The sequence below is a fragment of the Solanum lycopersicum genome, chromosome 3 (assembly GCF_036512215.1).
Source record: "Solanum lycopersicum chromosome 3, SLM_r2.1".
In the NCBI taxonomy this organism is placed as follows: Eukaryota; Viridiplantae; Streptophyta; class Magnoliopsida; order Solanales; family Solanaceae; genus Solanum; species Solanum lycopersicum.
Genome location: NC_090802.1, coordinates 2,594,729 through 2,617,546, shown reverse-complemented (window position 1 = coordinate 2,617,546; position 22,818 = coordinate 2,594,729). Strand labels below are relative to the sequence as shown.

The window sequence follows — 22,818 nt, the reverse complement described above, 5'->3', positions numbered from 1 at the left end:
AACACCAATTAAATGACGAAATGAAATACAGGTCCATAATAATTAATTATGTGTGACTTACATAAATATACTATAATAAAAAAAATATTTATCATTTATAGCAATAACATTTTTTTTTCACTTGACCACTTTTAATTCGTTTATAATACAAGTTTAATACATATTACAAAGTAAAATTTATCATTCAAATATAATACAAGTTTTAATGATGGATAATACATTTGTTACACATTTTAATACACTTATAATATAATGTAACAATCTTTTACCAGATAAAATATATTTCAAAAACAATTATAATTCAAATATACTGTATACATAATTCATTTTTAATACATATGACAGATTTATCACAATATTATTATAAATGGTAATAAATAAAAGATATTGCTAAAATCAGTAATTATTTTTAAAAATGTATTAATTCATATAATTTTTGATTAACGGGCTTTCACTAATCAAAAGGCCCAAGCTTGTGTAAGTATCCAAAAGGCCCATAAATAATTTAAAATATATTTAAGCAAGTAGAGGAAAAAGGCGAAGAATCAAACGGTCAATTTTGTTTAGGGTTTTAGAGAAACCCTTTGCAGCTTCGCTTTTCATCTTGCAATGGCGTTCTGGGGTTAGTATCATTCCTTTTTTTCTGCATTTTTCATGTATGAATTCCATTTTTGAACACAAGAAACGAAGTATATTAATCATATATTATCACATTTCTCTTTTCTTTTTGTGTGTGTGCTTCCAGGAGTTGAATTGAAGTCTGGTAAACCGTTCACTCACAATTTCGAAAAAGAGAGGGGAAGACTTCACATCTCACAGGTTTGCTCGAAAAGCTTTTTATCTTCGTTTTCCGCACATTTATTCTCTCTTTTATTGGGTCATTTCGATGTTTTCGGGTGATTAATTTGTATTTTTATCGTAAAGACGTTGTAGTATTGAAGTAATTGGCCTTGATGATATTTTGGGTATAGTTTAAAATTTTATGTTCTTGTAATTGACATATATCTTCATCAATATGATTGAAGTGCTTAATGTGTTAGTTGTGTTGAGTTGCCATTGCAAAATAGTTGTATGGATGCTTGTTAGTTGTCACCTATCTGTTATCGAAAATGTCAAATGGATGAAACAATTTGTTGGTATTAGTTCTTAGCCAGCAGAACATCTTTCGTTTTACGTCAAAATACATAAGAATTCCATCAATTTGTTTAGGTTTTCCATTATGCAAATGGGTCAAATTGCAGTTTAGTATTGAAAGCATAATCCTCTGCCTTACTGTTCTAACATATTTGTAACACTCAAATTGGAAAAATGTTCCTCAAGTTATATTGGTTTACAGACAAAATTGAATTGGCTTAGTTGTTGGTAATCTTCTGGATGAATTTTTGGTGTTCAATATCAATTTATACTCTATATTTTTCTCATCATTATGCTAATTTTATTTGTTTCTCTGAGTGATTCAGGCAACATTAGGCTCAGGCTCGTCAAACAAAAAATGCATAGTTCAATGCAAAGTAGGTGATAAGGAGCCTATTTACTTGTGTTCGTTATTGCCAGAAAAACTGGAGACATGCCCGTTGAATCTCGAGTTTGAGGAGGATGATGATGTTACCTTCTCAGTTGTTGGTTCTCACAGTGTTCATCTCTCTGGTTTCTTTTATGGAGAGAGTGAGGATTGCTGTGGTGATGAACATGGATCGTATCCTTAAGTTTCTATGTGTTATTCAGCTTTAACTTTACCATTTCGATTTAGGGAAATACTTAAAGGAAACTGTATTTTTGAAAGTTAGAATCTTTTTTTCTGTATTCCTTGACATTGGTGTAAAGTGACTATGAGGAAGGTGCTTCTGAGACTGATAGTGCATCTGATGATTCGTTCGAATTCAATTATGACACAGAAGATGAAGATGGCTCAACTGATGATGATGATTTTAGCATGTACCCACCTTCCCCTATTCCTAACAGTGGAGGTAACTTTGCGTTTTACTTTTCTTTGGGTCTTGAAAGATACTGCCAATGGTGTAAATTATTAAGCTTACAATTTTCTTTTCCCACTTTAAACACATATTGTGATTGGAGAGGAGGATCAATCCAAAATTTGAAATTTATTACTCGCTTTGTCCCTATTTGTGTGGCATTGTTTGATCGAGCATGTAGCTCAAGTAAGAAATGATGACTTTTGAACTTATTTGCTGGGAGAAGAGGATGTACGCAAAATCTGGAAGCATGGGTGTTACTAGTTTGGCAAAAATGTTGCAACTCCAAATAGTTAATTGATGTGATTAAGAATGAGGATCCATTCTGATTACATGTGGTATCCTATTATCAGAATTAAATATTTTTCTTTTACTCCAAGGACCATGCTCACCTTTCTATTAAAAAAAGTTTAGAACCTTTTGGTTTATTTAGAGTGGGATTTAACGGGAGTAAATTGAAAATGGTGGTAGCAGAAGTCCATATCACTGATTTCTCAAGAGATCATCTAATACCCGATCTTGAATATATTTAGGAAAGTACTTTTGTGTTAAGGACCTTATAGGCATAACAATTGTATTTCAAGTTTCAGTTCATTAGCTGCTTTTGATTTTTTTCCTCCTGTCTAATGCATATTTCCTTATATTTAAAATGCCTTAAAATTTTGTTTGCATTTTGTGAAGTGAGAATTGAAGAGATACTGGAGGACGAAAAGCCTGCAGATGAAAATGGTACATCCAAAAAGCCAAAGAAGAAGAAAAATCACTCAAATGGGATTGATGACTCAGAGCGCCAGATAGTTGTGAAGGGTAATACTGAAAGTCCTCTGATGGAGAGTGAAGATGAGGATGGCTTTCCGATATCTGCTCCCTCTGAAAACAAAACTAAATCTGTTAGATCTCAAAAGTCAGATGGAACTAAAGATCAGGATACAGGTGAGGAAGCAGGTGAGAAGAAAGGCTTAAAAAAGAGACTTCGTGATGATACTGGCAAAGACAATGATCAGCAAGGGTGAGAACCATTTTACTTTGTAGAGTGTATTGTGAATTTTGAATTTAGGCTGCGCATATATTGCTTAATGTTGATATGATCAAAATTCAACTTTTATGATTTATTTTAGTGATGATAACTCTATTTTCTTCTTATCCTATAAGCAGAAAAGACAACGCTAAGCAAAATAAAAAGAATAAGAAGAAAAAGGTAGTGGATGGGGAGGAATTGGATCATGAGGATGTTTTAAAGAGAAGTGCCAATCCAGAGCATGTAGAGGGCAATGATGAGGCATTTTCAGTAGGTAAAACTGAAGATGGTCAGAAACCAACTAATGAGAAGTAAGTTCTGCTCTCTTGTAGTGTATACTATAAACGAAAAGAATAAGGCTATAAACTGATATGTTTTGCAAATGAGTCTGGATTGCATAATTAACGAGCCCAATCTGGCTGAAAGTTTATTCTGATTGGCTTCCATATGAGCTTATTGTATATTTTATTGAACTCCATTGCTGTTACTTGTAAGAAGCCTTGTGAGTTTATTCTTTCACTAAAAATTGTTCTCAGGGATACAGAGAAAAAGAAGAAAAAGAAAAAGAACAAGAAAAATCAACAGGATGGCAAAGCTGTTACTGAGGTTGAAAAAGATAAGAAGAATGAATCACAGGAAGAGAATGCAGGGACTAAGCCTTCTCATGCGAGGACATTTGGAAATGGATTGGTCATAGAGGAGCTGGCTATGGGCAAGCCAGATGGGAAAAAAGCTTCCCCTGGAAAGAAGGTCTCGTTTTCTTCCTTGTCAAGTGTAATTAATTGTTTCTCTAAATCGACTGTTTCATTTTGTACTTTCCGGGGAAAGTAATGGGATCTTGTTGCTACTTCACAATTAAGTCAATTAGGATTTAGGCCTCTCCTCTTTAATGAACATATATGGAGTACACTACCTTTATTGATAATGATTTTCTGCCACTGAGCAGGTTGGTGTACGTTATATTGGCAAGCTGAAGAAGAATGGCAAAATATTCGATTCCAATATTGGGAAAAGACCTTTTGAATTTCGCTTAGGTACTAGATTTGATCTTATGTGAAGATGGATTTAATTATTTTGATGTGTTAAACTTAGGTTTTTGTGATTGCAGGTATTGGTCAAGTTATAAAGGGTTGGGATGTTGGTGTAAATGGTAATTCACTTGGATGACTAACTGAATGTTTCTCTAATTTTATAGTTGTGTTTCTAGTGTTGAGGGCTAACTTGTTTATGTACATCCTACTATCAGGCATGCGCGTTGGTGACAAAAGAAGGATCACAATCCCACCAGCCATGGGGTATGGATTTAAGTTTCTGTTCTGTTTGCAGTCGTTTGTACTTATCCTTTCATTAATGCAAGAGCATGAAAACCTGTCTTGGGTTGTGAAAAAATTCTTGTAAGATGCAAGAGCATGCCCTAAGTAGGGGCATTGACTAGAGTGTTTCCCTTGCTTGAGAGAGAGAGAAAGGAAAATCAGAAACGAAATTAATTTTTTCCCAAGCAAGTTACTAGTTTTTGCCTGTTTGCAGCATCCTTTGAATTTGAATGTCTTTCCAGTTTTCAGTTACCCATGCATGATTGAGTAATGGTCTTTTTTTTTTCTTCTTGTTTTCCAGTTATGGGGCTAAAGGCGCTGGTCGTGACATACCACCCAATTCATGGCTGGTATTTGACGTTGAGCTGGTAAACGTTAATTGACCTTGCCTTCATATTGTGGACGTTTTTGCCTGTTCAGCATAATTCTAAAATTGTTGTCATAGTATTCTTTTTATGCAAAAACGAGTTGGCTTCATTTGCGGGGAGAACTTGTACAAATTATACAAGTAGAGCAGGGGTTACCATTTTTGTAAGATGACTCAATTTCCGATTCCTGCTAAAATTTTGAAGTATTGTTGTATGACTTGTCGGAGAGTACTGTTGGAAGACCAAAATCCTTGGATGATCATGTTTTGCTTTCGATATACTGTTACTATCTGTCCATTTAGTAAGGTTTGGGTACTTGCAATATGTTTGTTGGTTCATAATTTCATATAGAGAAGTGAGAAGTCGTTGGATGACTTCAATGGTTCATGTTTATGAATTTTTCAACATTTGAAGTTGCAGATGTTCTTCTTTGAACTTAATTTATCGTTTGTCATGGCTTCTATTAGCGATATTAATATCATTCTCTCCAACAGATATTAAGTTATAGTCTCTTGTTTAGTTTGATTTTGCTTTTAAATGTTCATAAGTAATCTTGGTTTTGATGAATAAGACACATAAATAGAGTGTCTTAAAAAGAGTTAAATGGATAATACTTCAAGATAAAACTTTGGACAGATAAAATGAATATTATGTCCTATTTTTGGTACTCGACTTTCAATTTCACAAGAATAGAATACTGTACTTATACATTAACACAAACTTGTAAATACATATATCTTTGTTTTCTTAAAACAAAACAGAAACTATACACAAAATATAATTATTATGGTATGTTTATGTTACAAACTTTATTATATATTCAAAAAAGAAAAAAAAAATAACAATGAGGATTGTAACACCAAAAATGAGAAATAACGCGATCGACCTTCGTGTAGCGTTACAACTCGAATTATCGTATCGTACCAAAAAGCTGGATACTTGAATTATGTCTGAAATTCAGAAATTTAAACGCGGGTTTAATTTATTTTAAAGCTGGATACTTGAATTATGTCTGAAATTCAGAAATTTAAACGCGGGTTTAATTTATTTTGAAGGAACATTAATAGTTTCTCTACACAAATTTGGGACTAATCAAATTACTATACTAGAAATTTAAAAATCCAAACAAGGTTTTAATTTATTTTTAAAGGAATAATGACGAATCATTTTCTTACAAATTTAAATAAGATTTTAACTTATTTTAGAGGCATATCAGTTATTTCTTATCAAAGTTGGAGACTTCATTTTTTTTAAACTACATTAAAATTGTGTATTTCAATTATTTTTTTACAAAAGTTGGAGGCTTACTACTAAAATTTAAAATTTTAAACAGGAATTTCAATTTATTTCAAACGGTAATTCAATTAAGTTTAAATCCGCAAAGACAATCCACAACTTGAAGTGAACCACAGCTTAAATCGAAGAAGTCACCAAAAGACTAAAATACCCTTATCAAGAAGCAAACATGAGTCATGACGATTAGCTCATAGATACTTGTGTATAGTATAAGTAGCACAAAATAATTCACTTCTCTATTTATTAGTTCATACTTGATAACACACATGCACTATAGTTACCAAACAAAACATATACATTTCACAAAAATCGAGAAAAATCTCTTCTTTTATTTCGATTTATTCACTAATCCGAAACTTAAAGTTCAGTTTCTTTTTGCCTCAAAAATGTTGAGACAAAAGACAAAAATTGTGATAATTGGAGCAGGAATTGTTGGTCTAACAGCAGCTAAAGTGTCACTATAACAGAAAATGGTTATCAAGTAAAATTCCTCTCTTGTTGAGTCCATATCAATTTTTTACAACAAATTTGTTAGAATTTTCTTCTTGTCAAGAAAATTTTGAAGATGGGGTTTGTAGACAAATTCTTGAAAGTTTGAATCTTGAAAATGGTAATATTAAAAACCTCAGTACTGGTTCTTATCTTAAGAAAGGTCTTGGAAATGTACAAGTGTTTGATAACTGGAGTAGAAAGTCACTTGAAGAAGGCGTATATTCGCAATGTTTGAGAATGTACATAGGCATTACATCTTGATTTCAATGGAGAAAGTGAGTATTGTAATTTTCATGGAGATGAAACGACTGTAGGTAAAGGGTATTTGAGTGTGATTGAAGCTTTAGCCTCTGTTTTACCTGATGGTTTGATTCAATTAGGCCGAAAAGTGACCAAAATTGAATGGGAATCTGACTTAATATTGGAAAATGATGATGGTGGTACTGATACTAAGCCTGTGAAGTTACATTTTAGTAATGTATGCTGATCATGTTATTGTTACAGTCTCATTAGGTGTTTTAAAGAAAGGAATTCGCGATAACTCTGCTATGTTTAGTCCTCAGCTTCCTAGTTTCAAGACTTGGATATGGTGTTGTTGACAAGTTATTCTTGAAACTGAGTAGTCCAAGTACTCATGATGATAATGGCATGATATTTATTCTACCCTAAAGTTCCTTTGAAAGAAGCTCTTTATAATGAGGAGACAATAGATGGTGTTTGTTTCTTGCAAACTCAAAGCAATTCAAGAATAACACAGATTCTGCAGAAGAAAATCGCGTAAAGTTTTCTAACATTTTGAGGTGCAAATGGGGTAGTGATCCTTTGTTCTTTGGTTCATATACTTATTATATAGCTGTTGGATCAAGTGGAGATGATTTGGATACTGTGGCTGAACCATTGCCTAATAGGATATCAAAGAATTGTCCTCCACTTCAGATATTGTTTGCAGGTGAAGCAACACATGGATCTTGTTATTCAAACAACTCATGGTGCTTATCTTACTGACCTTAGAGAAACCAATAGGCTTCTTAAACACTTTCAATGTGTTGATGTTTCAAATGATTGTTGTTCTTTTTTCTTTTGTTATTTGATATTCATTTGGATCAGGATCTTTGGTTAACGATAAAGGTATATTTACTCACCGCCAAATTTAACTTTAATCAACTGAAGTTGGGTTCTGAAAAAAGTATCTTTTGGTATCTTTAGTCAGGTCATATCATGTCATCTGTAGGCGTTCATTGCAGATCCATTTTTAACACAGCCTCCTAGTTGCCTATTTTCAGCCTTTACTCATCAAATGATAGAATGAGATTCTGCAATTTACTCCAAAGACTGAGCGGTACATCAGCATTAAGATTTAAGTCAATCAGAAAAAATGTGATAGTTCATAACAGCTCCTACAGGTAGAAAATTCCTATCTTGTGGCACCTATAACAAGAGTGAAGTACTTCTAGGTTAAGCTAAACACAAAATTATGCCCTACTAAATCCTATCAAAGTCAATTACTTCTTAATATTCATCAGATAAAGGGATCATGAGGCTAACAATTAGCAATAAGGTTGCAACGATCAGTTCAATCAGGATGACAGGCTCTGCTCTTTAGATACCGTTCCAGGCAAAGATATGTTGTTTTGTGACGCTGAGATTCTTGAGCTGTATATAGAATTTGAAGTGATCAAGTTATCCCCAGGAAAGGAAATCGAAGCAGCAACTCGGGGACTTGTTCCAGAGGAAGCAACGTCAGTTCGTTCTTCAGAAATGGGAGGGGCAGGAATAGCAGCACGCTCGACTCTTTGCTTCTTTGGCTTCTGCTCCAGCTGTTGACCAGGTAGAAAGCTACCAACCACAATCTGATGCACTCAAGACGTTCAGATTAGTTTTGCAAAATCGTTGTCGAACACAAATGAGGAAATAGTAGAAGTTTTTAAGGAAGAAGATATTCAAAGTAGCAGTTATCTGTGGGTGCAATTGGCCATTCATAAGATTTCAAGAACTTACCCACTTACATGGAATGCATATTGCATACAAAGGAAAAGTAGAGGAAACGAAAGATCAATAATATTGTGTGGCAATTCCAGCCAATAATCCCAAAATGTGATTTTATTTTCGCTTGAACAGCTTGTTGCCTAACACCTTGTTGGAATAAGAATAAGTGGGGCAAAAACATTGGTAGTTCCAAACTAACCTGAATGGGACCAGCAGCTACCAACATGCCGGCAAGTCCTCCTCCCATAACCCGACCATCAGGTCCTGAAAGAGAGACACTCATCCCACCAGATCTGCTTTTTGTTACTCCATTATCACTAGGCATGAATGATCCTGTCAGAGAGAGAATTTCAAAATGACCCTGCAGCAAGCAAGAAACATAAATCATAATTTAGATTAGAAGAAATGCTCTGATGATGAACGACCCATCGCCGTTCTTGCATTCATTCCCAATGGGACAGAAGTATACATTTTATGCATGCATAATTTTTTTCTTGCTTTTTTGTGCATAGTAAAAAGTAAACGGCTCACACCTCGTAGGTCAAGGTACCACCAGAAGAATTAGGCTGACGGAGTGTAACATTTGAAATTGCACCATTTGCAGCCAGCACACAAATAGCTCTAGATCCTTGCTGAGCAAATGAAATTATTTTCATGTTCACATCCTAATAGACCAAAGAAATAATAAATCAAAAAGAAATTGGATTTAATGTATTCTAAGACAAGTTCAAACATCCAAGGAAATTTCAGCAAAAATAAATGTTCAGAAGCAAGGTTCCTCAGCTATACTATAATTGTTTGCCAACAGTGAGATGGAACTTTTTTTGTATTTGGTGCAAGTTCTAGTAAGTATGTTTCATCAAATACATATTTTAACCTGACGGACAAGCTGCATGGCATGAGAATTATTTACATATCCCCCCAATTGACTACGATACCAAGTCCCAAATCAAATTGGAAAGAGTTAAATCTCTAATATTTGGACTGACAATTACTACATATATCCCACTTTGTTTAACCTACTACTTTGTATTTCCCAGAAATATGACGTACTTCCTCAAATGGCAAGGCCAATCATTGCCAAATCACATATTATAAGAATTTTAATCATTTTCACTGGAACTTGGGAGTCCATAAAAATCAATTAAAGCCCAATCATAAAGTAAAGAGGGTATCAATCTAAAGCACCAAGTGCATGTGCACGAGTAGGTTAAACCGTTGAAGTAAGCAAGTGCATCTTTTCTAGACAATTATCATTACAGAAATCATAAATGTGGAAGTATGGAAAAAACATTCTCAAGGCTATAAATTTTTGGGTCTCCAGATCTAGTGTTTAGTTTATTCAGGTGTGATGCTCTGTGAGCAAAGAGCAAATTGAGAATTGAATTGAAATTTGTTTATTTCACCCATATTCAAGATTCCAGTATTGTATTTCCTATTTTAGATGTCCAGTACTGTATTATTTAAAACCACAAAAAAATTTCATGCAAGTATGAACTCCTTTAAAAAAGTCGTCTTGATACAACCACTACATCCAGGAGTTGTCTAATTTCCAAAAGTTCAAGAGATGTTGGTTTCAAGACATACTAAATAGAAGTAATTAGCGCTACATTGTTAGCACTCAAAGTCTAGTTCTTTATTGTACAATAGAAATAACCAATAAGCACCAGTCACTTGTTACAGGCCTAAGGAAGATCTACATATGGATAATGAGATATCTACTAGTTGTACATCAAACCATTCACAATTACATATATCATAGGGTCTTTGTTAAATGTAAATATGTATAATTGAGAAAGCAGGTGAATTGAAGCCATATAAATTAATTATCCAGATACAGTTCTACGATATTGTATCAATCAGACTGGGTAGGAAGTAATAATCACAATAAGAATAACAACTAAAACTACCTCCGCCCAACTCATTGTCTACTTTGACTTCCCTTTCACAAAAATCTTTTCGACAATTTTTTTATCAGAAGAAATCTAGGGTTCATCAGCCTATTATGCCTTAAGAACCATCTTGATAATGTCTTCATTTCATACAGCAGTAGACAGCAGCATGCAACTAGCAAGAGGCTAAATGCAGATGAATCACAGCAAAGCAAAAGTCAAAATATTTGTCTAAATGGGGTAGTTCTTGATACACATATTTATTTCACCTTTGAAGAGATACACAGGAACTCCATTTGTAGGTGTATGTGAAACTTTTATACATCCCACTCAACTGGTTTAGTGGGAATTGATATTCATATTTCATACAATTTTGAATACAGAATACCGCAATAACATGCATGCGTCAATCTCTACTGCATAAGAGACAGCCTTACAATATATTTCTATTACCCAAGGGTCAAAGCAGAAGACCTAATTTGATTCCTATCATTCAAATGAAGCACTCAGTTGGTGGGGTGAAAAAAAAGGAGATGGATAATAGAGAAGGCAGCCATTTAAGCTTATTCCAGGAATTAAAAATACATCATCCTTTAAAGGAAACAAAGGTTCAGAACATGTTTCTTCAGTCAGATAGAATTATCACAATGCAAAATACCATCTTCCAAGAAGCACACCTAATTTAGGTGCTTTAACCTGTTTCTCCTAAGATACATCAGAAATTGTTTTTTTGAGAAGGAAAAATACATCAGAAATTATAATTATACCTCATGTCAACTTCAGGAAAAAATTCTTACTTTTCACCAATATACCTTCTCTATTGTCTTCACCAAGGGGTGGCATGGGTTTTCACTATTCATAGTTTCGCAGAACAGTGTGAAATATAAGTCTGACGTCTTTGGCTGACTGACATATATAACCAAAATCCAAAATATCTGTATGGAAGTTCTTTTTTGCTTACAAGTCACCTCTTATAGTTACTCTTTTTTGACCAGTCAAATACACTAGAGAAATTCAAACTTGACATATGGAAAATAGAATCATATATTTGATCGACATGTCTGACCAACTATCACTCTTCGTGCTTTATCAGTGCCTAGAAACACATTTGCACATATCCCCAGCTAGAAGCCATATTTAACCCAATTTTGCAAGAGTGTACCTAGAAGCAACAATGATGTTTGAAAAATTGAGCACTGATGAACGTCATTAGTTAGGATAACTATTCCTTCTATTTCAGTTACACCACTACTTGGCTGGATAAGAAGGTCAAAAGAAAAATTTGTGTAGTAGTCCATAACATCAGATTAACTTCTCTAGTATCCCTACTCTAAAATTTTTAAAATTAGTCATAACTTATCGAAGGAACATATAAGATAAGTCTCTCCTTAACTCTAACTTCAACAAGCACCATCCTTCCTTTCTTCAGGTCATAAAGCAGGCACAATGGAGTATGAGCATTTGAAGTTCATTAATACATAAGGCTTACCTCCCCAGCATTAACAGTGATCACATGCGGTGTAAAATTTGCACTTGCACCGACAGAGTATGCCATCCCCTCCCCTAAGGAAATACAGAGTTAAGTATTAGCTCAAACAAAGTTAAACCTTCAAGACACAGGGAACTGAATTTTTAAATATAATATCAGTTTCCAACAAGCAAAATTCATAAGCATGATATTTAGATAGTATTATATTGAAGCAAAACACAAAGAGAGCAAGTTTAACCAGCTTCAACGGAAAATTGGAGAAAACTATACGCTACTAAGTTTCAAAATGGTATACTGGTCAAGTCTATCAATGGATTCAATTTTTTATTTTTTTGATAACTTATTAATAGATTCATCGAGGCACTTCATTTTTGCATGATTATATATGAATTATGACAACAGTATTACATCTGTTGATATACTGTCAATAACAAATTTACATCGACAGACAAATATCCATGTATATTTGCATTCTAGTTTATGAAATTTGATAAAATAGCACAATAAACAGAATTTCGTTACTCGCATGCATTCACGAGGACATATCTTCAAATGTTTCATAATGATGATAACCCTTTTATTATTTCTGAGAGAGTAAACTATCTTAGAACACATTGCTGCTAAATACAACATTTAATCTTGTAGAAATCGAGAAGATAACCGATCAATGAGGTGGTAAAAGAATATTACTTTGATAGGGCCATGCAAACATATGTGGTTACTGTTCTAATTGAATGTCTAGTATTCTCTATCACAGCAGTAGAGTGTTTTGCACAATAGTGAATGACATGAATATTCAAATAGCAAATGTTATTGTGTCAGAACCCATCTACATTATAATTACTTGTACAACTATAACTGAATTAACTGATTCTGAGCTCAATATTTTTTTGTCATGTAAAAAGATGAATAGTACAAGAATATGAGTCAGATGGGTCAGATCAATATAGATTCCATCACTTTCTTGTCTTTGCAAAAGTTAATCGGCATCTTCGTTATATGCACTTGGTTATTTTTTCTTATTCCATCTCACAATTCTTGGGTAAAGACAGACCTGTCCAGTCATATCAGCTTAAAAGAATACACAGCCAAGTGGTCCAACTCTATTTGGCTTAATGCATCAAGAAAATTGCAGCTTTAGATTCAGTAAGAATCTCCGCTTTTAGTATCTTCTTTAACATCATAAATGCCAGGAAATCAAGACCCTTCTTGATAGGGGGACCCCAGTTTAAGTTAAATACTTACAATAACTCACTTCAATGAACAATGCAGAAACAAACAGAAACAGGTCAAACAAATCCACACCAGTAGACCCAGCCTCATGCTGAAACATTATTACTCACAAATAACTATTCAGCAGCATGAATACCGAAAATTTTAAAATTCCATTCAAATTCTAAAATATAAAAACAGACGCAGTAATGCAAATAGGGGAAAAAGGATCAATAGGAGTATCAAGATGTTACCTGGAGCTCCAACCTCAAACTTATTCTTCTTCTTAAAGGAATCAACGGGGCGACTTCCGCTGTTTTTCCAAGCTGAAAAATCTCCAGCAAGAGGAATTGAAGCTGATATTGGCATTGGTGATAATGCAACTGCTGGTTTACCATCTGGTCCATATTTCCTAGGTCTACCCCTCTTCTTCTTCGTCTCTTCTGTCACATTTACAGGTGTTGTTGCTACAATGGATCCACTAAACTCAATATTATTACTTTCACTCCTGGGAGCCACTCTGTAGCTCTCTGGAGCTTCATCACCTTTAACTGTAACCCCTGAACCATTAACTCCTTCTTTCTCCTCCATGCATATACACAATAATAAAACAACCAAAACCCCTTAAACCCCAAATAACTCAAGCCCCCTTAAACCCTGAAGACAACTCCAAATCACTTAATCCCCCAAAACAGCAAAAAATGGTTTTTTTTTCAAGAACTCAAAACCCCTTAAACCCTGAAGACAACTCCAAATAACATAAGCTCCCAAAACAGCAAAAATATATTTGTTTTTCAAGAACTCAAAACCCCATAATAACAAATATAATAAAAATACAATCTTTTTTCAAATGCTAATACAAGCAAAAAAATACCAAGAAAAGTACAAACTCAGAAATCTGCAAATGCTAGACTTAATTGTATCTACAGAAAGATCATCTGACCATGTGCACTGGAAAACTAATGACTAACTGATACTCTGTTACTGCAAAAGAAAGAACAGAGCTTTAAAAAAACAAAATAATTTTATGAAAATGGAAAGAAAATATGTATTGCTAATTTTTATTGTGCTTTCAAAATTTCTTGAGAGAGTTGGTGAAATTAGGGTTTTTTGCAAGAAAAAAAAAGGTGATGATGGACGAAAAATAAAGTTGAAAATTCGGGAAAAATAATTTTGTAAGTCAATTAAAAAATATGAAAAATAATTAAGTATTAGGTAATATTTAAATGGAAAAATTCAAAGTAGCATTAATTATGTTTAAATAAATGATTTGACGTCCATCTAGGATTGTTACTAAATGATGCTTTTAAAAATGACTAAGTTAAATGAATTAAATATTTAAAAAAAGCAAAAGAAATTTGGGAAGAAAAAAACTCTCTTCACTATTAAATTGTGGTTTAATTTATTTCAAGCTGTAAAGTTAACATTGGAGCCATACAAAATTTTCCAATCTCTGACCTTGTCTTTGTCTTTTTAGGTAATATATTAAACTTGACCATTCAAACAATATTAAAAAAATTGGAAAAATACCCTTGATTTTTCATTTAATAAACTATTTTATCGTAAAGTTTACTATCAAACTGTGATTATAATATAGAAGTAGCAGAAATAAATACAAGGTGATTCGAAAAGTGTTTAAACGAGTCCGAAAAATCTATAGAGGCAATTGTAAGATATATAATATTCCAAAAACCCTGGAGTTATGATTTATGAAGTCATTACAATTAGTCAACTTTGGCAGTACTCAGAGAAAATATTCCTATGTTATCCTGGTCTTTGTGGGACTTTAGAATAATTTGCAGTATATTTTCTTTATGAATATGTTGGTGAATGAGGAGGCAAAATAGCTACATTGATTGATTTTGAGAAACCAAGTAAGTGGAAAAGTGCATATTATAGGACCAGAGGCACTTTAAGATTGTCTCAATAACTATCATTCAATAAAATAAAATCTAGTGAAGTTCCATAAACGGTAATTCTTCTACTAATAGTACAATGATATCTTTCTTATCGAGACATGCAAACTCCCATTGTGTCTGACTTCCATGGAAGTCAAATTGATTTCATATAATTGGCCAATAGTATTGAAGTCAAATGTGACGACGTACTATGGTACTTTCTGTTTTGTCAAGCCTCGAAAACTGAAAGGATAAACAAATCCAGGACAAACCCTTTTGTCTATCTTACTAGTAGCTCTGTGATACTAAATATAAATGTGTTGGCACCTGCAAGTGGTGCATAGACAGCTCTAACCTCCGCGGCACGGGTTCAGCTGATGTGCTTCTAAGAAAAGAGAAAAGGGTGCATGTCATATCTGCAACTTTGAGACCTTTATTTGCTTCAATGTGTGATGCTGCTAAATGGAAGTATCAACATAGCATTCACAGATCAAGCACAGGATGAATAAACCCAATATCTGACTACAGATTTGGTTAAATCAAGTGACCTTTATAAGAACCATCAAGTAAAATCTCGACATAGCTCCCTTTACATTATTCTCACAAATGCCTGACAATAATCAACTCAAAGTAGTTTGAGTGACATCTACCTTGTGAGCTACGTGTACAGTAAACATACGTTTTGACTGATTTGAAAGTTGGAATAGACATTCATCTCCAGGTTTCAGGCCATAAACTGCAGCAAATAATGCCCAGTTTCCTGCCAAGATCTTAGAACCGAAATTCTCATGATAGATGATAGGCCAGCATCTATTATCTGGTCCTTTGAGATAAATAATAATCTTTCCCATCTTCCTTCTGCCCACAATAACTTGTGGCCAGCTTTGAGGTAATTCCTACACAGTAATTTAAGGAAGTTTAAATTCAAAGATATCGAGGAGACGAAAAGCATATACATCCAGGAATCAAGTACAATTTCAGCCAAATACACATAGTTAAGCACAATGTGGAGTGAACTATGTTCTCTGATGAGAAAGGTTAGGCCTTAAATCATGGCAAAAAGAAAAAGATAAAAAGAATGAACAGTGTAATCAGGTGATTAAAAGTTATTTGAACAGCAATGGAATGCAGGCCCTGCTTCACAGAAAAATGAGATATTTTTTTCTCCAAAATATAATAGAGCATTTAGGCCTAAAGTATGCTTACAAGCTCCTATATAATATCTTCTTTGATTATTCAATGCCAAGGATATGTGAAAGAAGTACTTAAGTGCATGTCACTCCAATGAACACTCAAGATTATACACATTCAAGTACCGTATATGCTGCAAGAAATCGAACAAATGAAATTCCTCAAAATCCAGCTAAAAGCAGAAGGAATAATATTTCAGCAAGATCTTCACCAGAAAATTTCGACCATCCACCCGGAGTGAACATGAGAAGTTACCAGCATCAGGAAATGATGTGTCTCCTGAATCTGCAGGCTCGCTTTTTATAACCATGTTATTACCAATGACAGCATCAGGATAAACTTGACCATCTTTCTCTGTTATTTTTGGTTCTTTCCCTGCATTTGCTCATATGCAGTATATCAAATAAGAAAGCAGCGGGAAAGATGGTCAAAGAGACTCGACAGTGTATACATGCATGGGATGACGAGCAGTTATGAGAAAGGGATATCAAATGAATTATAAACTAAATATGAAAATGCTATACCATTCAAATTTTTAGAAGGGCAACGAGTGTTTGCTTCCATCTCCTTCAGTTCTAGCTTATCTACTCTTGTTTCCTTCGCTGTAGGACGCAAAGCCCCTCAATTAACAGGCAGAAATCCAAAAAAGATAAAGCAAAAATCGAGTCTCATAAATAACTTGACAGAACAGTAAAACTACATTTAATACAGCAGAACAAAAAATATGTTTTAATATGAGAGAGTGGAAGCTTAGTAAATTGAGATGCTTCATTGGATTTCTCTGTGGTAACTTGATTTTTGCTGGTGCAGTGAGTTTCTTTATTATATAAACACATCAAATGACTGCCTAATAAATCCTCCATTGTTTGGTTATGAATATATATTGGAGCAAATCAAAGCAAATCATGTATATGCAAGGAAATGGGGAAGAGGAAAGAAATTAGGGAAAAGTACAAAATTTTCTTTTTTTTTTCTTTTATTTAACTAGAGAAGTCGGGAGAGACAGACAGATCATTTTTCTCTTTGCCCCACTTAAAGTTCTCTCCCACTTCCTTCCTATTTTCCCTCTTTGTATTTTTCCCTTTCCTTCCGGTCTTTCCAGACACTGTAAAGATATAAAGAAAAAATATGAAATATGTGAAAGGGGGAAAATTACCACTGGTACCATTTTCAGCTGATATCAGAGATGTGCTAGAGATAAGACCCACATGATGGTCATTTTCATCTGTTTGGCCCAAAAGTGAAATATCGTTCACTGGTCCAGAAATTTTTTCAGTCTGAGTGATTTTTACGTCAAGGAAAGGTGCTTTCAAGGTTAAGAGCTCCATCTCCAAAGGGACCACATCTACTGAACTTGATTCCCTTTGTGATATTATATCGGTGTGATTATGAGGTCTGTTTTCACCTTGTAGAACATCACTGGTTCCTTCTTCTTGGGGAACTATTTGTTGCTCTCCAGTTTCGGCATCGATGTTTGATGCAAAAGTTGTGGTCACTGGCTGGTGTCCAGCCCTTTCAGACTCTGGTATAGCAGTAACTGAGGGTGTTGAATTCCATTTTTTCCTTAAATTTATGTCAGTTTCAGGAGACAGCTCATCATGGGAAGTTTCTGTAGAATTAGTTCTCGGTCTTTTCTTCCCCAAATGAGTGCCATTATAAGAGTTGATCTTCTGACAACCACTTGTTCCATATATTTGAACAACGAAGTGCTGACCCTGAATATAGTGGAAAACCAAAAAGTCTCCCACTTTTAGACCATGCTCTGATGAAAAGGTACGCCATCCTTGTCGAATTGCAAGAGAACCATTATGATTACATATTCCCACCCTCCATTGCTGTCCACTTGAGTCCTCCAGATAAGTTTCTTGATCAGTCAAGTGAGACACCAATCGAGCAAATCTGGGGGGAAAGTACTGAAAAGTTTGTAGTTAGAATATGAATGGCTATAATAAAGTATAAACTGATATGTAACTCACACACCTAGACTAATGAAATAAGTTACCCACCACACCATTGGAAGAGTTTGAATAGTACATTGAACATTCGCTTATCATAAGAATTTCAAAAAAAAGTAACACCAATTTTGTCCTTTCATGTGGTCAATTTAAATTGCAAAAAATAACATTTAGGAAAGTTAAAGCAACAAATGCACGCCAACTATTTCTAAAGAAAAGAAATGATAGAATGTGGACTCTGCTAAAAGCATGATGGAGAGAAACCAAACTGACACTAAAACAAAGCTTCTTAGAAATTGCAGCTACCGCCTACACCATATAAAGGACTGTAAGAATATTTTTCGCTCAGAAACTTCATAGCTTTTTCTTAGAGTAAATTATTTTGCCATTACTTAGAAGGGTTGGGAAGGGAAAGAGGATAGTGCAATCAAACTCACACTTGTATGAGAGTTCCCCTCGATCTTTCTCCAACTAACCTCTTGGGCTGCTCCTTTTTCAAACCCTCTTTCCTCTCCTTCTCCCTCTAACACCCTTCTTACTTCTGCCATTTCTTATCTCTACTTCATTTGTAATCTCTCTCATTTTCACCTCTACCCTCCCAAACACCTCTTTATTCCACAACATTATATTTTTTAAGCAATTTCAACTTTTGGCAAGCATATAAAAAAACCTCCCATCCACCGTAACTCCACCACCAACCAGTCACTCCATCCCTGAAATATATCACACTTAGCCACATGTTCTCAAATCTAAAAGAAGATCGCGTCTATCTTCTTCTACTTCCATACAACATGATTGGTGAATGGTTTGATAACCGTTGCAGAAGAGGAATCTGGATCACGTTGGGAGCCAACTACTCCAAAGAAGTAGACACTTAAAATCTCTGTACTCTTGATCTAGATATTGGGTCCTCCGACCTAAACCAAGTGAAAGAGGCACGTGTTAAAAGGAAAATAATAGGAAAAAGTTTATCAGTAACACCAAAACCTCTTCTGTGGGAATCTTATGGTATTAAAAATCCACCTAAAACCCCAAAGAATATACCACCTCCCCATCTCAACTCTTAACTCCTCCCCAAAAAAACTTCTTTGACCCCTCCTTATAGGTCCATAGATACCCCCAAATCCTCACTAAATTCCATTGCTAATGAATCTAAACTGCATCCGTAACACAAACCCCCTATTGTTGACCTCCACATACTCCACCTTCTATCATCCCAAGGAATGAGTATTCCTCCCAAATTTCCCCGGCTGAAATACAGTCATACTTCGGTCAACCTCCCCCCTCCCTTTCCTAATAATGCTATTTGTAAAGGTCTCCAAAAAAAATTCTTGAAAACATATCACATCTACCACTCATCCTCTCAAACCTACTTTAATGATGGCCCTTTTGTTGGGTCATTCATTCCCTCACATTCCAACTCATAATTTTACAATCCATCAACACATTATTTCCCCTCCCCTTTCTTCATGTTCACCACCAACCACCTTGTTTTATCTTCGGTACACCACAATCATAACTCCACCATTATGTGCCTCAATAGGTAACCTACTTTCTCCACAATCCAATTTCACTCAAATGTCATCCCCTCTAGCCTCATAACCTATACAACTCAACATATCAAGTACTTTCTGGTAACATAACAACCCCTTCGGCACTAGAAGCAAAAGAACCAGACCTGTAACAGGACTGTCTGACGTCCCTTGATCAAAGGACATCAATTATGTAGCATTACAGGACCAAATAACTGATGTATCTGATTTCAAGGTTCTATTAGTTTTTTCTATTATTTTCTCTAAGTACGAAATATTTCATGTTGGAATTTTAACGTCACTGAAGACTGACTTGCATCTTTTGTTGATCAGTTTTAGGAGTATATTTAATGAGCAAAAAAGAACTCTTCTATATCTCGATCAGTTCTTGAGAAGTTATTCCCCTGATTCACACTTGAGAAAACTAATCCAGTATTCCACAGTTAAACAAGAAGGTTCAGAATTCTTTGATTGTTGGCAATTTGGACAGGCTGTTTGGTCTTTTTTTTCAAAATTTCAACAATGCAGATCGGGATCGTTTGAAAGTGTAAGGAATATAATTTTTTATAACGAGCTCAAGTGGCTGTAAAGACATTCGAAATGTTATATATGCAGCAGACTCAAGCCGATGATTGAAGGATGATGAGACAGATTTATCCCATAAGGTTGTAATGCTTCAGAAGATTTAAATGTGACATTAGCAGGTAGGCACGGTACTCAAATATTGGAAGAATTTACATGGATCACAAGTTGAAGTTGGTCTTGTCTAGTCATAGTTTGAACGTCTTTCTTTTTAAGCATCACTAGGTGAAGGGGGGAACAGACTGATTTATTGATAGAGATTCCAGCCAAGAAGGGTCATCTCTCTAAAGTTCTTATTTCTTTAAATTTTATCCTATTGTATAAGCAGTGTAATTTTTACAAACTTTGAAACACAAAAAATGATGAGATTGACAGAACTTATTCGACAATTCAAATGAGATTATAAAGTTCTCTTTATCCGAAACCAACGCTTAACTTAGGCTTTGTCCATGGATTGTGGTCCAAAATGCAGGCAATCCAAATATCTAGGCTGAGTTTTTAAGAGAATGAAATGATAGACGAAGATGTAATACACAGAGTGTTGTATAACTGCAGATGCTAAAATGGGTGTGGTGTTACGCAAGATTGGATAAGGTTAGAGATAACCACATCAGACAAACTATACAAGCCGCGCACATAAAAAAAAATTAACAAGAGAAGGTCGTCTGAGGTGTTTTGGCCATGTCCGACGTGGTATTCTAAGTAGATAGCTCCATAGGTGTGATAGTGTACAAAATATATGTACTAAAAAGAAATGAGGCAAGCCTAGAACTATAAAAAGAAAGAAATTTTCTCCAAAGTAACCTCAAAAATACAACCAAATGGATGTAAAAAACTAAATTAGAAAAATACAAGAACAAATTAAGCAAATATTGTTATAAAAACCAATACTTTCTTTAGGAAGTTTTAAACCCGAAACTTAAAAACCAAGTGTAAGATCGTATTATACCAGAATTTTGGAAAAGCGTTTATCGATCATGACTTTGAAGAAAGAGTTAACAATTGGTGAGGGATCCCTTTGTCCATGTATCAACATGCACGTGCGGGTACACATTTCACATGCTTCATTGTGGTGAACCATCTCTCTTCTCCTGACAAAGTGCGTTCCCTTTCCACAACTTTCTTCCCCACTACATAGAGCCATTACAACATTCATATAAATATTGCTTAGAGATAGCACATTGGGGTGCCACAAATTTGTTCAGAGGCCACTAAATTGAAAAAAAAAAATGGCATGCTAACATTGCAAATGTAATTTAATATGTTTGTACAGTAAGACATTGTTTTCGACATGGACATGTGCTTCACCATTTACAGAAACATGAAAATTTCTATGATACAAAACGTAAAATTCAATACCTAGTCAAAGATTTCATCTTTTTCAATAGTTCGGAACACTATTTACTAGCCCTAGCTTCTTATAGCAACTCAAAGTAATCATCTCTACGGTAGCATAGGCAATTTAGTAAAGTACACAGAAATGAAACTAAAGAGGGAAAAAAATACCAATACCTGCGTTAATGGCGACCACCGTGAAGCTGCGCTTAAGTCAGCAGAAGCTGCCGTGAATAAGCCTCCGTTTGTACTTAGAAGTTTTGGAAAAGGTTAAAATTTTACCCTTTTGAGAATAAATTTCATTAGGTGGATTCAATTTTTTTTTTCTATTTCATTTTACTTTTATATATTTTGTTATGCTTTTATTTTTGGTACGGCTATTAATTTATACTTATGATATTAATTATTGTTTTAAGTATATATTTTTAATTATATTGTTTATATTTCTGCAAAGTTATTGTCTCCAATTACATTGAACATATACATATATAGTAAATATATTGTACAGAAAATAATAATTGTACTCAGTTCTAACAATTCATGTTTTAACAATATATAAAATTCTTGAATTTAAAAGCAAATTCACCAGTCTGGAGTGAAGAAGTGATCGATAAATTGCGAAAAAAAATTAATGAAATGGTTGTTTTATGTATATAAATAAGTTTATATATTATCTATTTTTAATAGATGAGAAGTTTCTCGCTTATCAATTGAAGAAATTCATTATGCAAGTTCAAAAGATATTTTCATGTTCAGTCGTGATTTCTTTTTTGAATCTGTAACAAAATTTTGAACTTTTTCTCAGATATATATCACAATTGTATAATCTATGCAACTTAAATGTGTGTTTTTTCTTACGAAATGTCTTTGTGTGTGTGTATATATATATATATATATATATATATATATATATATTATATTCTTATTTCTTCTTTGTTTTCCTTTTAATGTTGATTAAATAACTAATGATTTATTATTTCCTGAAACAATTCATTCATTATAGGTTCTTGAGTTATGTGATACTGACAAATAATCAAATTCATGTTGGGATATTGCTAAAAAGAAAAATTTAAGAGCCTACTTTTTTCCATTATTTTTATTGTATGAATATTAATAAAAGAATATTTGCAAGTTTAATGTAATTATTATTTATGACAGAAGCGTGGGCAAATTACCTAATTTAAATATATTTTTAGAGCACTAAAAAATAGTTTTTAAAAAAGTCATACTTAAGTAATTTTTAAGTTAAAAAATAAAAAGTAGAATAGTATCTATTTTCAACTTTG

The 22,818-nt window shown here is 34.0% G+C and overlaps 3 protein-coding genes across 8 annotated transcripts; 1 reads left to right on the top strand and 2 right to left on the bottom strand.

Annotated features, from left to right (window-relative positions):
- The first annotated feature begins 486 nt into the window (after window positions 1-486).
- On the top strand, window positions 487-5,112 carry FKBP15-3 (peptidyl-prolyl cis-trans isomerase FKBP15-3). Its single transcript, XM_004234117.5, has 11 exons — window positions 487-622; window positions 746-819; window positions 1,461-1,696; window positions 1,825-1,967; window positions 2,655-2,982; window positions 3,129-3,302; window positions 3,528-3,741; window positions 3,938-4,025; window positions 4,100-4,141; window positions 4,238-4,286; window positions 4,606-5,112. Exons 1-11 carry the CDS (start codon window positions 610-612, stop codon window positions 4,685-4,687), a joined length of 1,443 nt encoding a protein of 480 aa, XP_004234165.1. The 5' UTR covers window positions 487-609; the 3' UTR covers window positions 4,688-5,112.
- Window positions 5,113-7,779: 2,667 nt separating this feature from the next.
- Window positions 7,780-14,230, bottom strand: LOC101247787 (AT-hook motif nuclear-localized protein 1). 2 transcript variants are annotated; one of them, XM_004234116.5, is made up of 5 exons: window positions 13,294-14,230; window positions 11,828-11,901; window positions 8,980-9,111; window positions 8,646-8,807; window positions 7,780-8,310 (listed from the first exon to the last, which is right to left on the bottom strand). In XM_004234116.5, exons 1-5 carry the CDS (start codon window positions 13,628-13,630, stop codon window positions 8,038-8,040), a joined length of 978 nt encoding a protein of 325 aa, XP_004234164.1. In that variant the 5' UTR covers window positions 13,631-14,230; the 3' UTR covers window positions 7,780-8,037. The 2 variants fall into 2 exon arrangements, with proteins under 2 accessions (XP_004234164.1, XP_010317470.1); XM_010319168.4 differs by having other exon boundaries at window positions 8,980-9,078; window positions 13,294-14,214.
- Window positions 14,231-15,328: 1,098 nt separating this feature from the next.
- Window positions 15,329-21,846, bottom strand: LOC101247292 (uncharacterized). 5 transcript variants are annotated; one of them, XM_004234115.5, is made up of 6 exons: window positions 21,710-21,846; window positions 21,147-21,327; window positions 17,285-18,041; window positions 16,653-16,730; window positions 16,340-16,503; window positions 15,329-15,833 (listed from the first exon to the last, which is right to left on the bottom strand). In XM_004234115.5, the coding sequence occupies exons 2-6, from the start codon at window positions 21,276-21,278 to the stop codon at window positions 15,558-15,560; spliced, it is 1,407 nt and encodes a 468-aa protein (XP_004234163.2). In that variant the 5' UTR covers window positions 21,279-21,327; window positions 21,710-21,846; the 3' UTR covers window positions 15,329-15,557. The 5 variants fall into 5 exon arrangements, with proteins under 5 accessions (XP_004234163.2, XP_069152235.1, XP_019068313.2 ...); XM_069296134.1 differs by having other exon boundaries at window positions 16,384-16,503; XM_019212768.3 differs by lacking the exon at window positions 21,710-21,846 and adding an exon at window positions 21,557-21,699.
- Window positions 21,847-22,818: the final 972 nt, after the last annotated feature.